Source organism: Jaculus jaculus, chromosome 6, assembly GCF_020740685.1.
Source record: "Jaculus jaculus isolate mJacJac1 chromosome 6, mJacJac1.mat.Y.cur, whole genome shotgun sequence".
In the NCBI taxonomy this organism is placed as follows: Eukaryota; Metazoa; Chordata; class Mammalia; order Rodentia; family Dipodidae; genus Jaculus; species Jaculus jaculus.
The window spans coordinates 45848116-45874227 of NC_059107.1; the positions used below are offsets into that span (position 1 = coordinate 45848116).

At 46.4% G+C, this 26112-nt stretch overlaps 1 protein-coding gene across 1 annotated transcript in view; it reads right to left on the reverse strand.

Moving 5' to 3' along the window:
• Positions 1–19992, reverse strand: part of Tcf7l1 (transcription factor 7 like 1) — a 198295-nt gene extending 178303 nt beyond the window's left edge. The window contains exons 1-3 of the mRNA XM_012949215.2: positions 19735–19992; positions 19583–19646; positions 19205–19332 (exon numbers count right to left, since the gene is read on the reverse strand). Coding sequence (XP_012804669.2) covers positions 19205–19332; positions 19583–19646; positions 19735–19992 — 450 coding nt within the window. The remainder of the gene's footprint in view (positions 1–19204; positions 19333–19582; positions 19647–19734) is intronic.
• Positions 19993–26112: the final 6120 nt, after the last annotated feature.

The following is a 26112-nucleotide window of genomic DNA, read 5'->3' on the forward strand; positions in this document are numbered from 1 at the left end:
GCAAGCACCCAGACCTGTCATTTATCTAAAAAGGGACTCCAAAATACCTTGTTCCTTCATATTATCTAGTATTCAGAAATATGCTAATGACTTGAGAAATCATTGTTCCTGTACTACAATGTTGAATTTTAAAACTGGATCATTCATTTGGCAACTGACACAGTAAAATGATTTCTGGCAAGAATCATCACTAAAACCAGTAGTGAAAGGTTGAAGAGAAATGGAATACTTACAACCTCCAAGAAATTGCCAACAAAATACTTATTACAAAAAAAAAGTAAAAGAAAGCAAAAAATGGGATATTTCTTGGGGAAATATAGCAAGTATGGCTTTTTTTTCTGGGAGAGGTGGTGATTTGACACAGGGTCTCAGTGTACTGCCAGGGTAACCCATAAGTCTTGATCCTCCTGCCTCAGCCTCCCAAGTGCTGACATTACCAGCCTGCATCACCAGCTAGGGTCCCTGGCAGCCATAATTTTAATCAAGTGATCAAAATGAACATGAGCTATACTGGGGAAAACAGAGGCAGTCCCTATGAGATGCAAGAGAATACCATAATTCCCACCCAGATGTATGTGAACCACTCATCAGAGAATAACAAACATCAAGAACATGAGATGCAGGGCTGAAGAGATGGCTTAGTGGTTAAGGCGCTTGCCTGCAAAGACAAAGGACCCAGGTTCAATTCCCCAGGACCCACGTAAGTCAGATGCACCAAGGGGTGCGTGTATCTGGAGTTCGTTTGCAGTGGCTAGAGGCCCTGGCACACCCATTCTCCCTCCCTTCCTCCCTCCCTCTCTCCCTATTTTTCTCCCTCTCTCAAGTAAATAAATTAAATAAATTTAAAAATTAAAAAAAAGAACATGAGATGCAGACAGACTGAAGAACTGCTCTAGACTGGTAAAGATTGTAGAGACACAGACAGCTGTTAGCCCAATCTTAAACCAAAAAAATGAAAAAGTTTTTTTTAAACATTCTAATTAACAATGGTTGCAATTTTTTATTTTCTTGTTTTCAGGAGGTGCTGAGGATTGAACCCAGAGAATTAAGCATACTAGGCAGGCACTCTACCTCTGAGCTATACCATCAACACTGCAATTTAAAAAAATCTTCCAAGCTCGGTGTGGTGGCGCATGCCTTTAATCCCAGTCTCCAGGAAGCACAGGTAGGAAGGTTGCTGTGAGGTCAAGGCTGCCCTGAGACTACAGAGTGAACTCCAAGATAGCCTGGGCTAGAGCTAGACCCTACCTCGAAAAACCAAAAATAAATAAAAGTTTAAAAAACATCTTTTTCCATTGCTATAAAAGACAATAGGCAGGATCGGAAAAAGCTCTATAAATAAGACAACAGTATTTTTATGTTAGTTTCCTGATTTTAATAACTGTATACTATAGTGGATGTAGTAGGGTTCACATGTGCTTGCTCACTGCAGCCATTATCCTCTTGCTACTTGGCGAGGTCCACAGCGAGCTACACCCCAGAAACAGCACCTAAAAATATTTCTATATCTATCTGGTGTATGATATGTGATTAGTTGAATTTTGACATCTTTTTTGTGTTTGTTTGTTTGTTTTGGTTTTTCAAAGTAGGGTCTCACTCTAGCTCAGGCTGACCTGGAATTCACTATGTACTATCAGGCTGGCCTCGAACTCACAGGATCCTTCTACCTCTGCCTCCCAAGTGCTGGGATTAAAGGTATGGGCTACCATACCTGGCCTCTAGCCCCTGCAAATGAACTCAAGATGCATGGGCTACCTTTTGCATCTGGCTTACTTGGGTCCTAGGGAATCGAACCTTGGTCCTCTGGCTTTGCAGGCAAGAGCCTTAACTGCTAAGTCATCTCTCCTGCCCTTGTTTTTTGAGTTAGGGTTTCACTGCAGTGCAGGCTAACATAGAATTCACTATGTAGTCTCAGGGTGGCCTCACACTCATGACAATCCTCCTACCTCAGCATCCAGAGTTCTGGGATTAAAGGCATGAGCTACCATGCCTGGCTCCAAGATATGTGCTTTTTTCTTTTTTTAAAACTTTTTTTAATTTTCAGTTTTTATTTACTTATTTGAAAGTGAGAGAATGGACACACCAAAGCCTCTAGCCACTACAAACAAAATTAACTCCGGATGCATGTGCCACCATGTGCAACTGGCTTATGTGGGTTCTGGGAAAATCAAACCTGGGTTCTTGGGCTTTGCAGGCTAGCACCTTAACTGCTAAGCCATCTCTCCAGCCCCAAAATATGTTCTTAAAATGAGTACATCCACCACAGCATAGTTATTAAAATCAGGAAACTAGCATAGAGACAACACTATTGTCTTTTCTATAGAGCTTTTTCAGAACCTGCCAGCTGCCTTACTAATGTCTTTTATAGCAATGGAAAAGAACTTTTTTTTACTTTATTTATTTATTTTTGGTTTTTTGAGGTAGGGTCTCACTCTAGCCCAGGCTGTCCTAGAGTTCACTATGTAGTCTCATGGTGGCCTTCACCTCATGGCAATCCTCCTACCTCTGCCTCCAGAATGTTGGGATTAAAGGAATGAGCCACCACACCTGGCTACTTGATCCAATTTTAATGTCACTTTTGTTCTTCCCCATCATCAAGCACCCTTGTTTCATACTGACAGTTATCATGTCTAGTATTTACACCTCCTTGGTTTCCCCACACATTGCCTATAGACACTCCAGCAAAAAAGAACCCATTTGCTTTTCGGAAATCTAAGGTACTCATCTCACTAAGATTTAGTGCCTTGTCAAGAAGGTTCAGCCAGCTCCCCAAAGCCACCTAACTTCTATCAACTTTACTCTTTCCACTGGGGTCACTTTCAGGAACAGACTAGTTGAAAGGTAATTTGAAACATGGAGGCAAAAATATCAGACTTGGGCTAGAAAGAGATGGCTTAGTGGTTAAGGAGCTTGCCTGTGAAGCCTAAGAAATCACATTTGAATCGCCAGGTCCCACCTAAGCCAGACGCAGTGACGTAAGTGCACAGTGTCACACTTGTGCACGAAGGGGTGCACATGTCTGGAGCTCATTTGCAGGGGCTGAAGGCCCTGGTGCACCCATTCTCCCTCTCTCTCTCTCTCTCTCTCTCTCTCTCTCTCTCTGCCACCCCCCCCCCGCCTTTCTCTCTCCCTCAAAAGAAAAAAAATCAAATTTTATGATTTCTAATTTCAAGTCATCTCACATGTGTGCGCATGAACACACACAGGCACTCAGAAGGACAGTGAAAGCACCAATATCTCCTTTATAATGCTTGTGTTTTCTTTTTCATTTTTCTTTTTTCTTTTTCTTTTTCTCTGAAGGTAGGGTTTCACTCTAGCCCAGGCTGACCTATGATTCACTAGGTAATCTCAGGGTGGCCTCGAACTCAGTGATCCTCCTACTCTGCCTCCCGAGTGCTGGGATTAAAGGCATGCACCACCACGCCAGGCCCCATAATGCTTGTTTTTGTTTTTGTTTTTAAATATTTTATTCATTTGAGAAATAGTAAGAGAGAGAATGGGTGTGCCAGGGCCTCTAGCCACTGTAAACAAACTCCAGATGCATGCGTCACCTTATACATTGAGCTTACATGGGTCTTGGGGAAAATCAAACCTGGGTCCTTAGGTTTTGTAGGCAAGCACCTTAACCTCAAAGCCATCTTTCCAGCCCCTGTAATAGTTTTTTAATAGATAATTGACACTGCTTGTTGACTTACAGAGAATTTGAAAGTGCAAGGGCCTAGAGAGACGGCTCAGAGATTAAAGGCACTTGCTTGCCAAGCCTGACAACCTGGATAGCACTTATGTCTGGAGTTTGTTTGTAATGGCAGTAGGCCCTGGTGCACCCATATCCATTCTGTCTTTCTCAAATAAATTAAAAAAGGAAAAACTTGAACCTGGCATGGTAGTGCATGCCTTTAATCCCAGTGCTCAGGAGGCAGGGGTAGGAATATCACCATGACTTCTAAGCCACCGTGAAACTACATAGTGAAATCCTGGTCAGTCTGGGCTAGAGTGAGACCCTACCTCAAAAACAATCAAAAAGACAGAAAGAAAGTAAGTAAGTTATCGAATATTTGATAAACCATAAGGAAATAGTATTTGCATGTTTGGTTTACCAGAACTTGGTTTGCTCATCAAACCATGCTGGAATCCAAATTGCAGGGACAGCAAGTGAATTTTCTCCTTCTGCACTGTTCCATGCCAAAGACACACTTGTGTACTTTTCCAACCCTCAATGACTGTTACCAGGAAAATCAATCTCCAGCTTCATGTCTAACGTGAGTAGAGAACCACCTTTTCCTCAGAAGTTCCTGGAGCAGCAGGTTCAAGGTGATTTACTCCTCTGCAGAGCCAGCCTGGCAGGGCCACTTCACTCATGACCACACACTCACCTAGACAACTGTTGACAAGGGAAGGATGTCCCCAGGTCCTATTTGTAAAGCTGGGACAGATCTACCCACTCTTCCTGAACTGACAGCCCACACCAGGATCTCTACACAAAGTGACAAAGGTCAGTGTCATTCTCCCAAGAGGGCCAAAGACAGCAGGCTTCTGTGTAAAGGGAAAAGCTAGACTTTGGACTCAACCAAGTTCAAATCTTGGCATTTGCAATGACCAGGAGAGTGAACTTGTATCGGATACTTGACCTCTACCAGACTATTTGCACAGCTGCAAAATGGGAATAACAAGTACCTACTTCCTAGCAGGCCAGAAACCATGAAAAACACTAAGATTTTAGTAGCAACTGCCAAGTGCTTTTCAAATAGGGGGAGGCCTAGGGTCCATTGCAGAAGAGGTAGCAGAAAGAATGTAAGAGCCAAAGGAAGGGTAGTACTCCTTACAACGTGCTCCCCCCAGACACAAAATGGCCTAGATATCCATGACCTCACAGTGCCTGACACTACCTACACAAGATCATCATAAGAGGAGGAAAAGATGATGACATCAAAATAAAAGAGAGACTGATTGAGAGGGGGAGAGGGTATGATGGAGAATGGAGTTTCAAAGGGGAGAGTGGGTGGAGGGAAGGCATTACCATGGGATATTGTTTACAATCATGGAAGTTGTTAATAAAAACTAAACAAATTTTTTAAAAAATAGGGGGAGGCCATTTATATCCTTCCAGAACAGCCAAATGGCAGCCATTTTGGCATCCAATTGTTAGCACTGAAAAGTGTTAAGATTGCTGTTGTTTTGAGATAGGGTCTTATGTATCCCAGGCTGGCCTAGAACCCACTATGTATTTAAGGATGACCTTGAACTTCTGATCCTCCTGCCTCTATCTCCAAGTGCTAGACAATGGCTGTGTGCCACCAGGGCCAGTTTATGAAGTGCTAAGAATTGAACCCAAGGCTTCATGCATGCTAGGCAAACATTCTACTAACTGAGCTACATCCCCAGACCCTTAAGACAAATTCTTAATGTTAATCAAACAGCAAAAACTATCCCTATCTTAATTAGCAACCTGGGTGGTTGAATATAGTTCCACATATTTGGCAGTTCATTCTTTTAGTGAATTGTGTTTATTTCCTACAATTAGAGGAACAACTCTGGGCTTTGTTTTTCCTCTTGAAAATTGATTTCCAAAAATACTTTTAACAGTTTGAGAGCACAAGTATGAATCCATTCCTGCCCTGGGAACCCAGGTAGTTGGAGTTATAACCTTCTATGTTCCACAAGGACTTCTCAAAACAACCATGTTTTAGAAAATGTTATGATTTGGGGCTGGGGAAATGGCTTAGCGGTTAAGGTTTTTGCCTGTGAAGCCTAAGGACCATGGTTCAATTCCCCAGGACCCACATAAGCCAAATGCACAAGGGGGCGCATGCGTCTGGAGTTCATTTGCAGTGGATAGAGGCTCTGGCATGCTCATTCTCTCTCTCAAATAAATAGATTAATTTAAAAAATCAAAAAAAAAGAAAAGAAAAATGTTAGGGTTTTTTTGTTTTTGTTTTTGTTTTTCGAAGTAAGGTTTCACTCTAGTTCAGACTGACCTGGAATTCACTATGTAGTCTCAGGGTGGCCTCAAACCCATGATGATCCTCCTTCCTCTGCCTCCTGAATGCTGGGATTAAAGGTGTGCACCACCACGACCAGCTTTATTTTCTTTTATTAAAAAAAATTTATTTATTTACAAGCAGGGGGAGATAGAGAATGGGCATGCTAAAGCCACCAGCAGTTGCAAACCAACTCCAGAAACATGCACTACCTTGTGCACATCTGGCTTATGTGGGTCCTAGGGTATCCAACCTGAGTCCTTTGCAGGCAAACGCCTTAACCACTAAGCCATCTCTCCAGCCCACGATTTTATTTTCAAACTCTGAAGTGTTTTCTGAAATTAAATGTTCATTTCCCCCCCCCAAAATCTATAGATGATGCACACAATAAAAATGATTATTTTATTATGGTTGTTTTGTTTTATCAAGGTAGGGTCTCACTCTAATCCACTCAATCTAATCTGACTCGGAATTCACCATGTGTCTCAAGCTGGCCTGGAACTCACGGCAATCCTCCTACATCTGTTTCCTGAGTGCTGAGATTAAAGGCATGTACCACCATGCTCAGCTAAACTGAGGATTTTTGAAACGGGCTGAGAACCTTAAAATCATACATTGAGGCAACACGAGTGATGCGATGCAGAAAGTGTGGAGAAGGATGGTCTGTGGGCACAGAGAAAAAAGCTGATTCTCTTCATCCCAGGTGCCAAGGGTTTAGGAACTGTAGTTTTCGTTTCCTCCTTACAGCTGATCTAGTTTAGAAGATATTACAAAGCAAAAGCCATTAAAAAACAAATGGGGGTTGGAAAGATGGCTTAGAAGTTAAGGCGCTGGCCTGCAAAGCCAAAGGACCCAGATTTGATTCCCCAGTATCCACATAAAGCCAGATGCACAAGGTAGCACATGTGTCTGGAGTTCTTTTGCAGTGGCTGTCTCTCAAATAAAAAAACAGGCTAGGCAGTTAAGTGCTTGCCTGTGAAGCCTAAGGACCCCGGTTCGAGGCTTGATTCCCCAGGACCCACGTTAGCCAGATACACAAGGGGGCACATGCGTCTGGAGTTCACTTGCAGTGGCTGGAAGCCCTGGTGCGCCCATTCTCTCTCTCCCTCTGCCTCTTTGTCTGTCGCTCTCAAATAAATAAATGAATAAATAAAAAAATTAAAAAAAAAAAAAACGGGCTAAGGAGATGACTCCACGGGAAAAGTGCAGGCCATGAAAGCAGTCCCCAGAACCCAGGTAACAGCTAGATGTGGCCGAGGAAGCTCAAACTCCAAGGGATGGGGAGGTGGGAACAGAACTCCTGTGGCTTGCTGGCTGGCTAGTCCAGCCAATAAGTGAGCTTTTCAGGTTCAGTGAGGGACCCTGTCTCAAAAAAACAGGATGAAGCCAGGCATGGTGGCTCACGCCTTTAATCCCAGCACTCAGGAAGGCAGAGGTAGGAGGATCTCCATGAGTTCAAGGCCACCCTGAGACTACATAGCGAATTCCACATCAGCCTGGGTTAGAGTGAGACCCTACCTCGTAAAACCAAAAAAGAAACCAGGATGGAACCGAGCATGGTGGCACACTCCTTTAATCCCAACACTTTGGAGGCAAAGGTAGGATGACTGCACTGAGTTCAAGGCCACCCTGAGACTACCAGGTGAATTCTAGGACAGCTCGGGCTAGAAACCCTACCTTAAAAAGAAGCTGGGCATGGTGGCGCACGCCTGTAATGCCAGCACTCGGGAGGCAGAGGTAGGAGGATCACGAGTTCGAGGCCACCCTGAGGCTACATAGTGAATTCCAGGTCAGCCTGAGCTAGAGACCCTACCTCGAAAAACCAAAAAAATAAAAATAAAAAAAAAACATAGGATGGAGGGCTGGAGAGATGGCACAGCAGTTAAGTGCTTGACTGTGAAGCCTAAGGACCCCGGTTCGAGGCTTGATTCCCCAGGACCCACATAAGTCAGATGTACAAGGGTGTGCACACATCTGGACTTTGTTTGCACTGGCTGGAGGCCCTGGTACGCCCATTCATTCTCTCTCTCTCTCTCTCTCTCTCTCTTTCTCTCTCTCTCTGCCTCTTTGTCTGCCACTCTTAAATAAATAAAAATAAACAAATCATTTAAAAAATAGGATGGAGAGTGATTGAGAATGATATATGACATCTCCCTCTGACGTCCACATGCATGTGCACACACCTGTGCCCATACATACATACACCTACATATCTGTGTACCCACACATATACACATACCCAAGTGCACATGCAAGGAACAAAATCTTCCTCCCAAAATAGATGAGACACCACGTCCAGCAGTTTCCTGTGGGCTCTTTGGCAGTCAGCCCTTCCCAGTCCCCACCTACTTATCCCATCCCAACATCCACCCCAACAGCAAACAAGTTGCGCTTTAATTCCCATCTCTATCTATCTCCTTGCAAAACCAGCCAGCTTCAGACAATAGAGAAAAGAAAACAGTTCCCAGGTGTGTGGTATCTATCAATCAACAGGCAAACATTCCACTACTTAACAGGTAGCTTAAAAAGTCCCACCATTTTCAGCTTCATAATGAGGTGGAGAGAAGAGGAAAAGTTTACCAGATTCCAGTTACCAACAGACCTTCAGGTCCCTTCCCCCCTTGTCAACTTGCTCTTGGTCTTACTGAGACTATCAAAAGGCCATCAATCACTCAGTACACACTCCCCTCCATTTCTGCAATGCCACCTCTGTATTTTCCCATAATCCTCACCTTCAACTTAAATTCGTCTGTAAAGCTGGGAGAACACCTGAAGTGTAGTATCTTGCACTAACGAGGGAAGGAGCTTGCCTTTCTGCCAAAGTGCTCACTGGGTCTCACATGCTGCCCTCTCCCTCCTCCATTCATCTTCAGTCCCGTCCTAACACCCCACGGAGAAGACAACTCCCTCACAGCATACTAAACACTTTCTCCTGGAGGCTGCGAAGCTTCTGGCTCTTCCTTCTTCTTCCAAAACCAGACGTCTTAAAGAAGAATCTGCATTTCTACCATCTTTCAGGTAGCCCTACACGGAAAGTGAAGGTGTACGCAGCTGGAGAGATGTTCTAAGGTGCTTGACTGCAAACCCTGAGGACCAGAGTTTGACTCCCCAGTACCCAGGTAGTCAGAAGCACAAAGCAGCACATGTGTCTGGAATTTGTACGCAGTGGCTGGAGGTCCTGGCACATTCATTCTCTCTCTCAAATAAATTAAAAAAAATACTTAAAAATAAAAAAAAGAGGGAGGGCTGGAGAGATGACTTAGCGGTTAAGGCACCTGCCTACAAAGCCAGGTTCAATTCCCCAGAACCCACGTAAAGCCAGAAGCACAAGGTGGCACATGCGTCTGGCATTCATTTGCAATGGCTGAAGGCCCTGTAGTGTCCATTTTCTATCTGCCTCTTCCTCTCTGTCTCTCCCTCTCTCATAAATAAATAAATAAATAAAATATGAAAAATAATAGAGGGATAGAGAGATGACTCAGCAGTTAAGACACTTGCCTGTGAAGCCTAAGGCCAGGTTCAACTGCCCAGAGTCCATATAAGCCAGACGTACAAGGTAACACATGTGCAGAAGGTCATACATGTGCACAAAGTGGCACATGTGTCTGGAATTTGTACTGGCTAGAGGCCCTGGCACACCACTTCTCTCTCTCTCTCTCTCTCTCTCTCACTCTCACTTTCATTTAAAAAAAAATAGAGGCACAGGTAAGAAGATCGCCATGAGTTCGAGTTCACCCGGAGACTACATAGTGAATTCCAGGTCAGCCTGGGCTAGAGTGGGACTCTACCTCGAAAAAAAAAAAAAAAAAAAGAAAAGAAAGGAAGGGAGGGAGGGAGGGAACATGGAGGTCCAGTCATTTCTTTCTTCTCCTTCAGTGTCACTTATTGGTCCCTAAGCCTTCCTCCTACCCAGAGCATCCTTCCCCTTTCCCCTCTCTTGCTCTCCTGCATCACACAGTCATTGCAACATCCCCTCGTACCCACTGTCTTTACTGGCACTGAGAAGTTCCCCCAAACAGAGCCTATCACAGACTGTGGGCCCTGCTATAGACAAAATATTCAGGGAGCTTCCACCCAGCACTAAGGAGGCTGAGAGAGAAGCCAAGGTCCCATCTGCTGAAGTCATCCCCCAGGTCATCTACACTCAAACACCGGGAGTTAGCTGTGACATCAGCTACTTTCTGTCTGGGTGCCACACTGCCCATGTAAACGCAGGCGACCAGCCATCTCTCCCAAGGAACCCTCCTTCCTCTCTGTTGACACTCCTGAGCGCTTTCGCCTCTGCCCTGGCTTCTGTGAGTCTCCTTCTAGGTCCTACCTCTTCAACTCATCATTATCTTTCTGAGCATTGATACATGTATGAATCATACTACTTCTCAATAGAGCTTAAAAGAAAGTTTTGGACTATGGTAGCACACACCTTTAATCCCAGTACTCGTGAAGCAGAGGTAGGAGAGCTGCCATGAATTCAAGGCCACCCTGAGACTACATAGTGAATTCTAGGTCAGCCTGGGCTAGCGAGACCCTACCTCAGAAAACCAAAAAAAAAAAAAAAGAGGGGCTAGAGAGACAGCTTAGTGATTAAGGCATTTGCCTACAAAACCAAAGGATCCCAGTCCTACACTCCAGGACCCACATAAGCCAGATGCACAAGGGGGCACATGCATCTGGAGTTCGTTTGCAGAGGCCCTGGTGCACCCGTTCTCCCTCCCTCCCTCTCCCTCTCCCTCTTCCTCTCCCTCCCTCTCTCTCCCTCTCTCTCCCTCTTTCTCTGTCAAATAAATTAACTTGAAAAAAGTAAGTAAGTTTTGGGCAAGATGGCTTAGCAGTTAAGTCACTTGCCAACAAAGTCAAAGGATCCAGGTTTGATTCCCCAGAACCCACATAAGCCAGATGCATAGGGTGGCACATACATCTGGAACTCGTTTACAGTGGTTAGAGGCCCTGGCATGCCTTTCTTTCTCTTTCTTCCTCTCTATCAAATAAATGAATAAAAATAAAATTATTTTTTAAAAAGAAAGTTTTACATATGCATATGTATGTAGTATGTATGTGGTTTTTAAAATTTTCTTTGTTCATTTTTATTTTATTTGAGAGTGACAGAAAGAGAGAGAGAGAAAGAGGCAGCTACAGAGAGAATGGGATCACCAGGGCTTCCAGCCACTGCAAACGAACTCCAGACGTGTGCAACCCCTTGTGCATCTGGAACACACGGGTCCTGGGGAATTGAGCCTCGAACCGGGGTCCTTAGGCTTCACAGGCAAGCACTTAACCGCTAAGCCATCTCTCCAGCCCTATGTGTGTGTTTTCATATGTGTATGGACATGCATGTGAAGGCCAGAGGTCAACATCAGGTGTCTTCCTCAATCACTGTCCATCTTGTTTCCTTTCAAATGAAATTTTCTTTTATTATTATTTTTTTCCTTTACTGGGAGTTGAGCCCATAAGCTATATCAGCAGTCTTCCTTTTATATATTTTTTAAAGTTTTTAAAATTTTATTTATTTGAGAGAGGAGGGGAGAAAGAGGCAGATAGAAAGAGAGAATGGGCACACCAGGGCATTCATTCAGGCACCACAAACACCACCAGGCACGTGTGCCATCTTGAGCATCTGGCTTATGTGGGTCCTGGAGAATCAAACCTGGGTCCTTTGGCTTCAGAGGCAAATACCTTAACTGCTAAGCCATCTCTCCAGCCCTAAATGAAATTTTCAATCTTTCAACAAATACTTCCTTTTCTTTTATTAAATATTTATTTATTCATGGCATAGAAAATGAGGCAGAGAGAGTATGAGTGCTCCAGTGCCGTCTGCCACTGTAAACAAACTAAAAATGCATGTGCTACTTTGTGCATCTGGCTTTATATGGGTGATGGGGAATCAAACCCAAGCCATTGGGCATTGTAAGCACTGACCACTGAACCATCTCTCTAGCCCTCTTTTTTTTTTTGAGTCAGGTGTTCTCAATGAACCTACTGCTCAATGGTTCAGTTAGTAAGCAAGTCCAGGGGATTCTCCTGTTGGGATTACAGGTGCACACCATAGATATTCAGCTTTTATGTGGGTGCTGGGATCTGAACTCGGGCCCTTATGCTTGCATGGCAAGTACTTTATGGACTGAGCCATTCCCCCCAACCCTAATGTAACTTTTTTTTGTATGTTGCAGATTGAACCCTGGGCCTCAAATATGCCAAACAGTACTTAACCACTGAGCTACATCCTTAGCCAGGACATAACGATTGGTTTCTGCTGCCTCTTGAATGAGAAAATTATTTTCCTAGCATACATGGCTTCCCATGCCCAGCCCCGCATCACTGCAAATGAACAGAGTAATAAACTGGATTACCCCAAATGGCCCTGAACCTTCCACTGCCCTTGTCCTTCCTCCTCTGTGCTGGCTACCAGGTCAAGACTGGAGGGAGGGAGGACTCCCTCTTTAAACACCTCAGGAATGTTTAAAGTTTTTATATTTAAGAAGAATTTTTGTTTGTTTGTTTGTTTTGTTTTTCAAGGTAGGGTTTCACTCTAGCTCAGGCTGGCCTGGGATTCACTATGGAGTCTCAGGGTGGCCTTGAACTCGTGGTGATCCTCCTACCTCTAACTCCTAAGTACTGGGATTAAAGGCATGTGCCACCATGCCTGGCTTAACAAGAATTATTTTGAACTAAAAAGCAAGTTAAGCCAGACATGGTGGTGGCACACATCTTTAATCCCAGCACTCAGGAGGCCAAGGTAGGAGGATCAAAGATTGCTGTGAATTCGAGGACACCCTGAGACTACATAGGGAATTACAAATCAGCCTAGGCTAAAGAGAAACCCTAGCTCAAAAAACAAAACCAAACAAGCAAACAAAACAAACAAACAAAGAAAAACAAGTTGGTCATGGTGGCACACATCTGTAACCTCAAGACTTGGAAGGCTGAGGCAAGAGGATTGCTGCGAGTTCAAGACTAACCTGGGCTATATATGAAGTGCTATCCTAGCCAGAACTACATGCCCAGACTCTGTCCCCAAAAAGCAAAACAACCACAACAAAAAAGTTTTACCAAGTGTGGTGGTTCGAGGCCACTATGTAGTAAATCCACGTCAGCCTGGGCTATAGCAAGACCCTACCTTGAAAGAAAGAAGAAAAAAAAAAATTCCAAGTTTACGTAAGTTTCAAAGACAACTCACTGCCTCCGCAGCTTGCCTGCCTTCCTTGAACATCTCAGTCCAAGGGATTGTTTTCCAAATTTCTTATTCCAAAAGTGCATGGAAGCTGAGAAGATGGCTCAAAGGTTAAAGTCATTTGCTTACAAAGCTGACAGCCTGACTTTGATTTCCCCTGCACCCAGGTACAGGCAGATGTAAAAAGAAACGCAAGAGGACTGGAGAGATGGCTTAGTGATTAAGGAGCGTGCTTGTGATGCCTAAGGACCCATGTTTGACTCTCCAGAGCCCATGGAAGCCACATGCACAAAGTTGAGGCAAGCACAAGGTCGCACATGCCCACTAGGTGGGGCAAGCATCTGGAGTTCAACTGCAGTAGCTGAGGCCCTAGTGTACCAACACACACCCACACCCACACAGAGTGTCCCTTTCTCTCTCTCTGTCTCTTACCCTAGCTGGCTCTCTCTATAAGATTTTTTTTTTTTTATTTAAAAGAAGATAAGAATCTGGCATTCATTTACAGTGGCAAGAGACCCTCATCATCCTCCTTCCTCCCACACATGCAAATGAACATAGACTTCCTCTTAAAGTGCTAAAATTACTTTCCCTAACTCCCTAACTTTCTTTTGCATGTAATTTATTAACTTTTTCAAGTTTAAGCTTAGAACAAGTTACAGTAATATTTTAATTCTGATGAAAATACTTCAACATTATATTGTAGCCATTTTGAGGAACTGCTTTTTGTTTGTTTGTTGTTGTTTTGAGGCAGGGTCTTCCTCTAGCCCAGGCTGACCTGGAACTCCCTCTGTAGTCCCAGGCTGGCCTTGAACTCAGTGATCCTCCTACCTCTGCCTCCCAAGTGCTGGAATTAAAGGTGTGCGCCACCACACCTAACTCTAACTCAGTTTTTTTTAATTATTATTTTATTCTTTTATTTATTTGAGAGAAAGAGAAACAACGATGCAGAGAGAGAAAGAAAGAGGAAGATAGAGAAGGGGTGCACCAGGGTCTCCAGCTGCTGCAAACTAGCTCCACATACATGTGCCAACTTCTGCATCTCGCTTATGTGGTACTGGGGAATTGAACCTATGTCCTTAGGCTTCGCAGGCAAATGCCTTAGCCACTAAACCATCTCTCCAGCCCTCTAATTCAGTTTTTATATCTACCACTCATCTTCCTCTGCCCACCCTTTTTTTGAGGTAGGGTTTCACTCTAGTCCAGGAATTCACTAAGGAGTTTCAGGATGGCCTCAAACTCACGGTGATCCTCCTACCTCTGTCTACTGAGTGCTGGGATTAAAGGCGTGCACCGTCATGCCTGGGCCCTCATGCCCTTTTTTTTTAACTTTAGGATACAAAGTAGCAGATTTCCTTGTCATTTTCCTACATACTTGGCTCTGGTTGACCCTTGCTTAGCCCCTCCTATTCCTTATCTCCCTGCTTCCCTCCCAGCTTACATCTCTTAGGGCAAAGACTAGACCTAATGCACGTTACTCCCCAGCCCTCAGATTGTCCATGATAGGTACTCAGCATATGTTGATTAAGGAAGCCAAGGACTTGTAAATTAATCTTCACCATGCAGACCTAAAATGTTCCTAGCTTTAGCAAATGAAAGTGGATTCTCAATTGGAATATAAGTGAGGCCTTCCCATTACAGATTTTTCCAATGACTTAATCATTTAAATTCTTTTTAATTCTACAATTCTGTTTGTTAACTTTGCAGGAACTGTGAAGTCTAGAATACTCTGTTAGAAGTTAGCAGTGGGTGGGTGGGTGTGTATCAGACCACCTTCTCCTTGAGAAGCCCTAGAATGAGATCAATGAAGAATGAGACTATAATATGATGGAGAATGGAATTTCAAATGGGAAAGTGTGGGGGTGGGGAGGGAGGGAATTACCATGGGATATATTTTATAATCATGGAAAATGTTAATAAAAATTAAAAAAAAAAGAATGTAGCCTGTTACATATAAAATAAAATATTTTTTAAAAGATTAAAAAAAAAAAAAGAATGAGACTAAACCATAAGATCCTAAAATTATAACAAGTCAAGATATTCCCCGCCAGATCCACCCACTCAAAGAAAAGACTGTCAGGGTTCAAGTCTCTACATAGAGTTTGGAACTAAATGTCACCCCAGCAAATCCAAGTGCCAAAATTTTAGTCACACAGGCAGGGCACTCCCAAAAGCTTGCTCCATGTGAAAAGCCCTCATTAAACTCAGAGTTATATTTAGCAAAAAATGGAACAGAAGTTATATTTAGATAAAATGACTTAAAAGAATTTTACCAAAAGCAGAATGTTTATACTGAGCTTCAAAAAGAAAAGGTTTTCCTTAGCTGTTATATACAACTCCCCCAACCATTGTATAAAAATGCCTGCTTGGCATTTGCCTGCAAAGCCAAAGGACCCAGATTCAATTGCCCAGGACCCACATTAGCCAGATGCACAAGGGGGCGCAGGCATCTGGACTTCGTTTGCAGTGGCTGGAGGCCCTGGCGCACCTATTCATTCTACCCCACCCCCACGCACCTATTTCTCTCTCTCAAATAAATATAAATTTTTTTTAATGTCTGCTTAGCTAAAAACACAGGATCATGGGGTACAGGCAACACTGTCCATGGGAAAGCACTTAGAAGTGAACCCAGAACAATGTCACACAGACATCTGAGTGAGGATAGTTTGACAAAGACATAAGCAACTTGAACTTGACTTCCACAACAGTTAATTCCTAACTTTACACACTGGATAAAGAAAACCACAGCTGTAATCAGCAACTCTCCCAGACGTGTTCCTTTCCAAGATGTCGTCAGCACTCACACTGTGGTCTTGAGCCACTCTATCGCCATGAAGCTAGCTTGCAGAACCACACACAACATTCTCCTGTCGGCTCCTCTTCATTCAAAACTGTCCTGACATCTATTTTTCAGTATGTTGACTTATATTTTTTCTTTCTTTCTTTATTTCTTCTTTTTTATTTTGAAGATAGATTCTTGCTATTTAACCCAGGCCTTGAACTTGTAGTGATCCTCCTGCCTCAGCCTCAGGCATGCTGGGCTTATAGGCATGCACCTCCATGATTTATGTTTTCTTTACAAAACTCTCACTAACATCACCTAGGTGGTTTCGTAAATCTATGAAATTTCTTCAAAAACGAATTATCGCTGGATACAAGTGCACACACCTACAATGCTAACAAGAGGATCTCTACAAGTTCTAGGCCAACCTGGTCTACACAGTGTATCTCCTACTCAAAAGGAAAAGAAGCCCATGGCTCTGAAGCTTGGTCCTCACCCTCGGGCAAGGGGACCTCTAAAGACCCTCAAGAGGAATCCATTTCCCAGTATCCCAGCCAAACCACAGTGGAGGACAGAAGTCCACGTGGGGAGAAGGGCGTGATTACAGGACCCGCCAGCCCCAGCTGTCTCTGCAGCAGTGGGTGAGGGTGCTAAGGCCACCCACCTACTCTTCCTACTCTTCCTAAGGTCCCTGAATGCCCTGAAAAGCCCTGCAGCCAACCCCCACTTTTGCATCTGGTTTAGGCTTTCTAGAAAATATTAGGGCAATGGGGAAGTGGGGGTCACCCACTTTGATACCACTCATAGACCTCAGAACAACAAAGCCTACAGTTGTACAATCTACAGGTGAGACAAAGACCTAAAACACACTGGACCACGTATCCCAGGAACCTCTTCACCCCTCATCTATTTACATTCATTTGACCAGGCTGGGAAACCAGCAGAGGTGGAGCCTGCCTGAGCTACCATTTGCCTCCTGTGAAAATCACACTAATTACATTGATAGGATCATCCAGAGGGAAATTGTGATCTCAGTCACACAGTCGAACAAAAGTGCAGCTTGCTCAAGGACAGGGTCAGATGAGAGAGAAACTCCCCTGGTGCAGCAATGAGCTTGTAGTGAAGCAGGCGGATGCAAGAAACACAGGAACAAGGGAGGAACGAAATTTACACTGTTATAAGGCAGTTCACCAGGGAGACAAGATGTGCACAGGGATGGGAATCTAAGTCCCTACAGCAGTCTGAGGAGACTGGAAAGTGCTACTGATGGTGGCATGGTAAGTTACCACAGAGACCATGCAAGAAGGAGCAGGGATAGATAGATAGCCAGAGGCATACAAGAGCGGGAAAGTCAAATACCCCAAGGAGGTTCCAAAATCCCGCACAGGCTTGGATTTAATCACCAGGAATTCACCAGTGGAAGTTCTGATGGAAAAGACCACACAGATGATGGTACAGATGAGGCGGCACACACAGAAAAGCTGTCTAACTTGGGCTCTTGCTGGCAAACTAAGAGATTATTGTCAGTCATGGAGCGAGACTGAACCTGAGAGGCTGGGCAAACCTAGTGCTCTGAGGAGAGATGGACATATGGCGGAGTCTCTCTTGAAGGAGAAATAGCCGTGTTTGAGATAGCTCTGGCGACTTCAACTTCCTAAGACCTGGCTCAGGGCTGACACATGCTACTGGCCCCAGGCCCCTCCCCAGACACCCCACACACAGAAGAACGGAACCTAACTGGCATAGCTCTCTCACACACACAAGGCCAAGGGAGGGGGAGGTCTACACCTGCGGACATGCGAGCCTAAGTTGCAGAGGAGGGAAAGTTCTCCCAACGTTTGCACACACCTTTAGCTTGAAATATAAATGAGAGAAGGCAACTGGCATGGTCCAATAATCCAGTTTTCACATCAAAATCACCAGAACTTCCTGCAGTCGGGCCAAAGCTGTAGGGAGGGTCTTTCTCCCTCCCAGGACAAAGCCATGAGTTCTGTTTGGTCCCAGGACCCTCTCCATCCACCAGAACCTCCTCCTCCACTGGCTCCCTCCATCCACTAATGAGTGCCCTCCCCCCCCCCAGACACACGCACACACTGAACCAAGTATGCAGCACTCGGGGTTTCTACGGAAAACAGGCGCTGAATGCAACAGGGCCGGCTGTTCAAACACCTAGCGACTGTCTATCCCACAGCCCTGAATTACGACCACTACTCGAGCATAAAGTTAGTTTGCTTGGGGCCGCCCTCCTGAGGTATCTGCACTCCCTGCTTCCAATCTTGGGAAACTGTAGACTCCGGGGGAACTGGGTGGGAAGAAGGAAGGAAAGCCGCGCACGCGGCAGCACGCAGGAGGACTGGCACACAGTAGGGAGGCGCGCACCCAAGATCTGCCACCCCACCCAGTACCGAGCTCCAGGGACACAAAGGCCTCGCCAGCTCCAGCCAGCACCCCTAGCTACCCGGGGGAGGAAAGGAGAGAACTACAGAGGGGGTGAAGGAATCCGCCCTCATTTGCACTCGTCTGAGGCCCGGTCAATTTGCTTAATCACCGCTCTAAATGCCAGGCCAACAGACACAATGCGCGCCCATTAACAGGTTTAAAAGTGTCGAGGCGCTCGCTTTAAATGAGAAAAGCCAGCAACAAAAGGGAGAAAAAGCCAAGTTCCTCGACTTGAAGAATGTCTTGGTTCGCCTTCAAAATCATCCCCGGGAGAGTTTAAAATCCACAGCTCCGCAGAAAAGTTGAGGCAACGGTGTGAGGGCTGGGAGTGAGGACAGTGAACACTCCACCACGAATGCGGGATTTAAGACCCACTTCTCAGTAGCCAAGAGGACCCCCAGATACGGGGCCAACGTCCCAACCACGGCTTCTCCATCCAGGCCCTTGCCTTGCCTAACAAGCCAAGGGCAAACTGACCGATATCGAGCTAGGAGAGACCCCCCCCCACCCCGTCCCGCGCGCAAAGGCGGGCACAAATCCAAATTTTCCTTTGGAACAAACAAGGAATTTTGGAGGCTTAGGGGAGATCTAAAAGGAGGACCCCTAGGCCTTGACCCGCGAAAGGGGAGAAGTTAAAGGAACTTTACTTCCAGCGGGGCACTGGCCAGCGCAGCCTCCAGTTCAGCCGCCACGGGGGGAGCAGAAGTCCGCAAACAAGTTCTGCCGGGGATCGCCGCAGGAGGCCCCATCCCCCACGGCAGGCCGAGCCCGGGGGCGCATCCCGCCCGCTCGCCCCGCCGGCCCGGCGCCCACTCGCCCCGGCGCTGCCCGACGGACACTTACGGTGCGCGCTCCTCCAGGAGACAGGGGTCCGTTGGAGAGGTACGGGCTGCTCAGATCTGGGATCATCAGGAATGGGTACCCGGGGTACGCGGGACCCTTAAAGAACGCGCCTTCCTGGGGCCTTCTCACTGCCAACAAAACCAAGGCGGGGGGTGGGGGGTGAGGCCTGGGTGCCCCGGGACAGCTCCGGAGTTGGGGACTTGGAACCGGGACGGGGAACCCCAGTGCCCCTCAAGCCAGCCTCTGGGACTGCTGCAGCCAAGAGGGGAGGAGTTGAGGGGCTCGGACACCGGAGCCGAGGGGACCGTGGGGGCGCCGGGACTGCGGTGGCCAGCGCCGCGGGGGCCGGGAGTGCAGAACGGTCAGGCGGACACGTACCTTCGGCAAAATAGTCCCGCGGCTTCGGGAAAGCGTCCCGGGCGGGCTGCGGACGCCTCTCCGCCTGCACAGGAGACACAAAGGCGAGGGCGGGTGAGCGGGAGCGGGATCGGTGGTCCCCCTCCCCACCCCCGGGGAGTTTCCGTCCTTACCTCCGAGTCGGAGCTGCTGCTCTGGTTCTCCGACTCGTTGACCAGGGACGACTTGACCTCGTCCAGGTCCCGCTGAGCCGAGGCGCTGTCGCTGCTCGGCTCCTGCTCCTCGCCCCCTTCGTCCTGGAAAGGGATCAGCTCGTCGTTCGCCCCGAGGTCGTCCCCGCCGCTGCTCGTCCCGGCTCCGGAGCCGCCACCTCCCCCGCCGCCGCCGCCCCCAGCGCCGCCGCCGCCGCCGCCGCCGCCGAGCTGGGGCATGGTGGGGCCGCGGGCCGGGGCCGCTGCGCTGCGAGCCCCGCGCCCTGCCCGGCGCGGCCCGGCGCCCCTCCCTCCCCTCCTCCTCCTCCTCCCGCCCGCCCGCCGCTCGGCTCAACGCCGCCGCAGCCGCGGCAACAAAGTTTGACAGGGCGTGGCCCGGCGGGAAGCGGGCCCGACCCGGGCGGGGGACGCTCGGCTCTGGCCCCTCCGGCAGCGCGGAGCCTGGGGCTCCCCAACTCGCCGCCGCCGCCGCCGCCTGCTCGGCCGGGGCGTCCCAGCGCCTGGCCCGCCGGGGAGGGGCGAGCGAGCGGGAGGAGGAGGAGGGAGGAGGGACCGCCCGGGCCGGGCAGGGGGGCCGGGGGGAGGAGCCCGGCTGCAAGCTGACACCCGCGCGCCCTGCGGAACCCGAGAGCCGCGGCGCGCTCACACTCTCGCCCGGCTCGCTCGCACCTTCCGGGGACTACGCCTCCCGGTCCCCAAACTCGCCCCGGTGCCCCTCCGCCGCGACCCTGCGGGACCCGGGGCCGTCTTCTCCGCACCCTCCTGCTCACTCCGGGGTGTGGCCCGCACCCCTGAGCATCCCTAACTTTCTCGCGAACACCCCCCCCTCAAAGTGCGCGGCTCTCACTGCCGCTCCCGCTGCCCCGGCGCGCCCGCAGCCCGCACCGCCCCCTGCGGGAAGGCCGCGGACGCGCAATGCCCCCCGCGGGGCCGCGGTGGGGCGGCGGGGTCCTAGCTGCGCGCATCCTGACAGCCTCGGGGTACCCCGGCCCGCCCGAGGGCGCGCAGAGCAGCGCGTTGGAGAAACTTGGGGCGCTTCGGTTCGGCTCTTCCGTGGAATTCCAACGCGATCCTCTTCCCATATTCAGCCCGCAATCTTGGCCAGGCGTCCCGGGTTCACGTTCCACGGAAATCCCAAAGAGATCACTCTTTCTCCATAGTTTGGGAGGAGAACTTAAGTTGAATAATCACTGTGTCGGATTCAGAACGGATTTTCATTTTTACTTCTTAGTGCTTTTTAACTCTCTTGGCATACCTAAATGTTAGGAAGTGATACATAGATACACAAGAAAATTTGGATTCAGTTAATTTCAAGGAAAACTTGTCATCCCAGGTCTTCAAAAGCTGATCGTGAAGCTGCCTTGGTAGCCAATGAACAAAAGACCCAACTAGCTTCGTAGATTTTAAAAAACGACCTGAAGATAACGTGCTTTTTGTTTTCTTTTCTCGAGGTAGGGTCCCACTCTGGTCCAGGCTAACCTGTAGTTAACTACGTATGTAGTCTGAGGGTGACCTCGAACTCACCACGAGCCTCCTACCTCTGTCTCGCGACTGTTGGGATTAAAGGCATGCGCCACCACACCCGGCTGATGTCATGCCTTTAAAAAAAGAAGATGTCATTCCTCAAGCCTGGTGGAGAGGGGTATCTCAGTGGTAGAGTATGCATAAGGTCCTGAGGCCAATGAGAGAGAGATTGATTCATCCGTTTCCAGTCAGTTTTGGAAAGTTTGCAAGCAAGAGCCTTTAACCGCTGAGCCATCTCTCCAGCCCCAGTTTAGGAAAGGTTGGAGAAAAGTGATGCCACCTCCCGCCACCTACCATAAGGAAGTATCATTGAAGGCAGTCTAGAGCCAACAGTGACAGCAGTCTAGACGCTTGCATGAGAACATTTTAAACACAAGTGGCAAATCAGTTTTCTTAGGACAGGACAAAGTCACAGAACACACCTGAAGTTGAAAGTATCCGGGAGACTGCCAAAATGCATTCTGCAGCCTTTTCACAGTGGCACTGAGAACAGCCAGCTGGGTCCCTGCTTGTGTGGACCTAGACTTATTCCGAAGAAACACCGTAAGTGAAAGGCAGTACACATATCACTCATTATTTCATTAATTTTTCAAATCACACACCAACAGCTGCGCATAGTGGCAAATGCCTAATTCCAGCACTAGGGAGACAGAGGCAGGAGGACTGCTGAAACTTCAAGGCCAGCCTAACTATATCATGAAATCCAGGCCAGCTAGATTATGCCTTTCTCCAAAAAAGCAAAACAACAACAAAAACACACATATTCCTGTATCTGCCTAGAAAAAAAAGTTTAAACTGACAGGTGTGGTGGCTCATGCCTTTAGTCCCAGTACTCAGGAGGCAGAGGTAGGAGAATCCTACCTCTGAATTCGAGGCCAGCCTGTGACTACAGAGCTGATTCCAGGCCAGCCTGGTCTAGAGTGAGACCCTACCTCAAAAACAAACAAACAAACAAAAACACAGAAAACAAAAGCTGGGTGTGGTGGCACTTGCTTTCAACCCCAGCATTTGAGAGGCAGAGGTAGGGGGATCATCATGAGTTCAAGTCTACCCTGAGACAACATAGTGAATTCCAGGTCAGCCTGGGCCAGAGTGAGAACCTACCTTGAAAAAATAAAAATAAGCCAGGCGTGGTGGCTCACACCTTTAATCCCAGCACTTGGGAGGCAGAGGTAGGAGAATTGCCATGAGTTCAAGGCCACCCTGAGACTACATAGTGAATTTCAGGTCACCCTGAGCTAGAGTGAGACCCTACCTCGAAAAACCAAAAATAAAAATAAAAAAGGAAGAAAAACAGCCAAGAGAGAAGAAAAAAGTTTAAAAAACTATATACCAAGTTATTGCCAGTTGATTTCTGAGACTAGGTAAAAGGAGAGAGGTAGTTTTGTTTACTTCCCACATATTTTATGTATTTACAGAGAAATATGTTTTCTGGGTTTTTTTTTAACACAATATATATAAGAAGATGGCCTTGTTCAAAAATCAAATGTGGGCAGGAGAGATGGCTTAGTGGTTAAGGCACTTGCCTGCAAAGGCAAAGGACCTCAGTTCAATTCCCCAGGACCCATGTAAGTTAGAGATGCACAAGGTGGCACATATGTCTGGAATTCATTTACAGTGACTGGAGGCCCTGGCACACTCATTCTCTTTCTCTTTCTCTCTCTCTCTCTCTCTCTCTCTCTCTCTCTCTCCCCCCCCCGCCATCTTTCTCTCTCTCAAATAAGTAAATAAATAAAAATATTTTTAAATGCATTATAAGGGGAATGCCTTATTTTTATTTGTTTTCTGAGACAGATTTTCACTATGAAGCCCAGTCTAGCCTCAAATTCTGTATACTCCTGCCTCAGCCCCTAAATGTTAGAAATCCAGGTATGTTCCACAGTGCCTGGATCTGAGTAGAACCCTGAATAAAAAGTACAAGTTCGGGCTGGACAGATAGCTTAGTGGTTAAGGTGCTTGCCTGCAAAGCCAAAGAACCCAGGTTTGATTCCCCAGGTCCCACGCAAGCCAGATGCACAAAGTGGCACATGCATCTAGAGTTCATTTACAGTGGCTAGAGGCCGCAGCATGCTCTCTCTCTTCCTCCTCCCCCCCCTCAAATTAATAAACAAAAATAAAATTTAAACAAAAAAGAACAAGTTCCTCTTCTTCTCTAGGGCAGAACCATTTGGATTAAGCACTTTCAGTTAAATTTCTCCAGTCAATCACTGTTATTAGTTTGATATGTATCTGCCCAGGCATTTCTTGTGGCAAGTAAGAATGTGTGTAATGTAGGTAGTGCAAACCTGTAATCCCAGCCCTTAGGAATCTGAGGCAGGAGGATTATGAGTTTGAGACGGCCAGCCTGAGCTACATAGTAAGACCCTGTCTATGTATGTGTGTATAAATGCTTGAAGCATTTTTTGTCTGGCTTTACATGGGTGCTGGGGAATGCAGCTATTGAGCCATCTTTCAAGCCCCTGTTTTTAAAAGTCAAAAGGGTTTTCAAGTAGTATGTAAACATATGAAAACCTCATTGTATTAGTTCTCTATGGCTAGTGCAGCAAATCACCACAAATATGGAGGTTTAAAAGGAGAGAACTTTACTCTGCTGTTGGAGAATAAAAATCCAAAATCAGTTTCCTGAGTAAAATTTAAAGTGTTGGCAAAATGTCTAGGATATCCATAACTTTGCAGTGCCTGGCACTACCTACACAATACCCTGATAATAGGAGGAAAAGATGATGACATCAAAATAAAAGAGAGACTGATTGATTATTGTCTATAATTATGAAAGTTGTCAGTAATAAAAAAAAATTAGGCTGGGCATAGTGGCACACACCTTTAATCCCAGCACTTGAAAGGCAGAGGTAGGAAGAGCCCTGTGAGTTCAAGGCCACCCTACGACTAACTAGTGAATTACAGTTCAGCCTGGGCTAGAGAGCGAGACCCTACCTCAAAAAAACAAAAATAAAAAATAAATTAAAGTGTTGGGGTCTGGTAATATAGCTCAGTAGTAGGGAGCTTGCCTAATATGTGAGGCCCTGGTTCAATCTCCAGTACCACAGAAGAATCAAGTCCTTGTCTCTTGCTAGCCTATTGCTATTGTCAGCTTGCCATACCTATCAACTTTGAAGAAATGCAAATTGAAGCAATATAGACATACCATTTTCTCTTCTATCAGATTGGCACAAGTAGAAAGTGATGGTAATACCCAGCTTTGGGCCCTGTGCTAAGAAGCATAGGGCTCCAGGCTACCAAGGTTACCATTGGGTAACATTTCTAAAGGGAAGCTTGGCAATGCCTTTGAAAAGCCTTTAAAAGTACAAATGTTTTGACTCATGTGTGTACTTCTAGGATTTTATACTAAGGAAATAACCTGTAAGAATATGTTCATCGCAGTGAATAGCTAGAGACAATCTTTTGTTGTTGTTGTTGTTGTTTTGTTTTTTGAGGTACGGTCTCACTCTAGCCCAGGCTGACCTGGAATTCACGATGGAGTCTCAGGGTGGCCTCGAACTCATGGCAATCCTCCTACCTCTGCCTCCCAAGTGCTGGGATTAAAGGCGTGCACCACCATGCCTGGCTAGATACAATCATGATGTTCCATGATGTTCCCAAATGGGGAACTGTACTGTACAATCACGGTGTGGCCATCCAGTGCAATGCCAGAACATTGCGCATGGCTGTCAATGTGAAAAAAGGCTCGTGATACAAAGGAAAGAATAAATTAAAATTAGCATATGGGTTTGGAAAGATGGCTTAGTTGTTGAGGAGCTTTCCTACAAACCCAAAGGATCAGTTTGATTCCCCAGTACCCATGTAAAACCAGATGCACAAGATGACACATGCATCTGGAGCTGATTTGCAGTGGCTAGGGGCCCTAGTGTGCCCATTTTCTCCCTCACTGTCTCTCTGCCAAATAAATAAATAAAATCTCTTTTTAAAAAAATTAAAGCCAGACGTAGTGGTGAATGCCTTAAATCCTAGCACTCAGGAGGCAGAGGTAAGAAGATTGCCATGAGTTAGTAAATTTTGGGTCAGCCAAGGCTAGAGAGAGACTCTACCTCAAAAAAATAAAAATAAATAAAAAATAAAATTAGTTTGAGGCCACCTTGAGACTACCAAGTGAATTCTAGGTCAGCCTGGGCTACAGTAAAACCCAACCTCAAAAAAAAAATTAAAATTAAAAAATTAAATAAGGGCTGGAGAGATGGCTTAATTGTTAAGGCGTTTGCCTGAAAAGCCAAAGGATCCTGGTTCGAGGCTCCAGGACCCACGTAAGCCAGATGCACTAGGGGACACATGCATCTAGAGTTTGTTTCCAGTGGCTGGAGGGCCTGGTGGGCCTATTCTCTACCTCTTTCTCAAACCAAAAAAATGTATAACTATACCATAAATACACACACACACACACACACACATATATTTGTTTTGTTTTGTTTTGTTTTGTTTTGTTTTGTTTTGTTTTGAGGCAGGGTTTCACTGTAGCCCAGGCTGACCTGGAATTCACTATGCAGTCTCAGGGTGGCCTCAAATTCTCAGTGATCCACCTACCTCTGCAGGGGTTGCTATCCTAATATCTGACAAGGTAGACTTTAGTCCAACGTTAGTCAAGAAAGATAAGGAAGGTCACTTTATATTGATTAAGGGCACACTCCAACAGGAGGACATTACAATCCTAAACATATATGCACCTAACATGGGGGCTCCCAAATTCATCAAACAAACACTATTAGAACTAAGGTCACAGATAACACCAAACACAATGGTGGTGGGTGACTTTAACAGCCCACTCTCATCAATTGACAGATCATCCCAGAAAAAATAAACAGA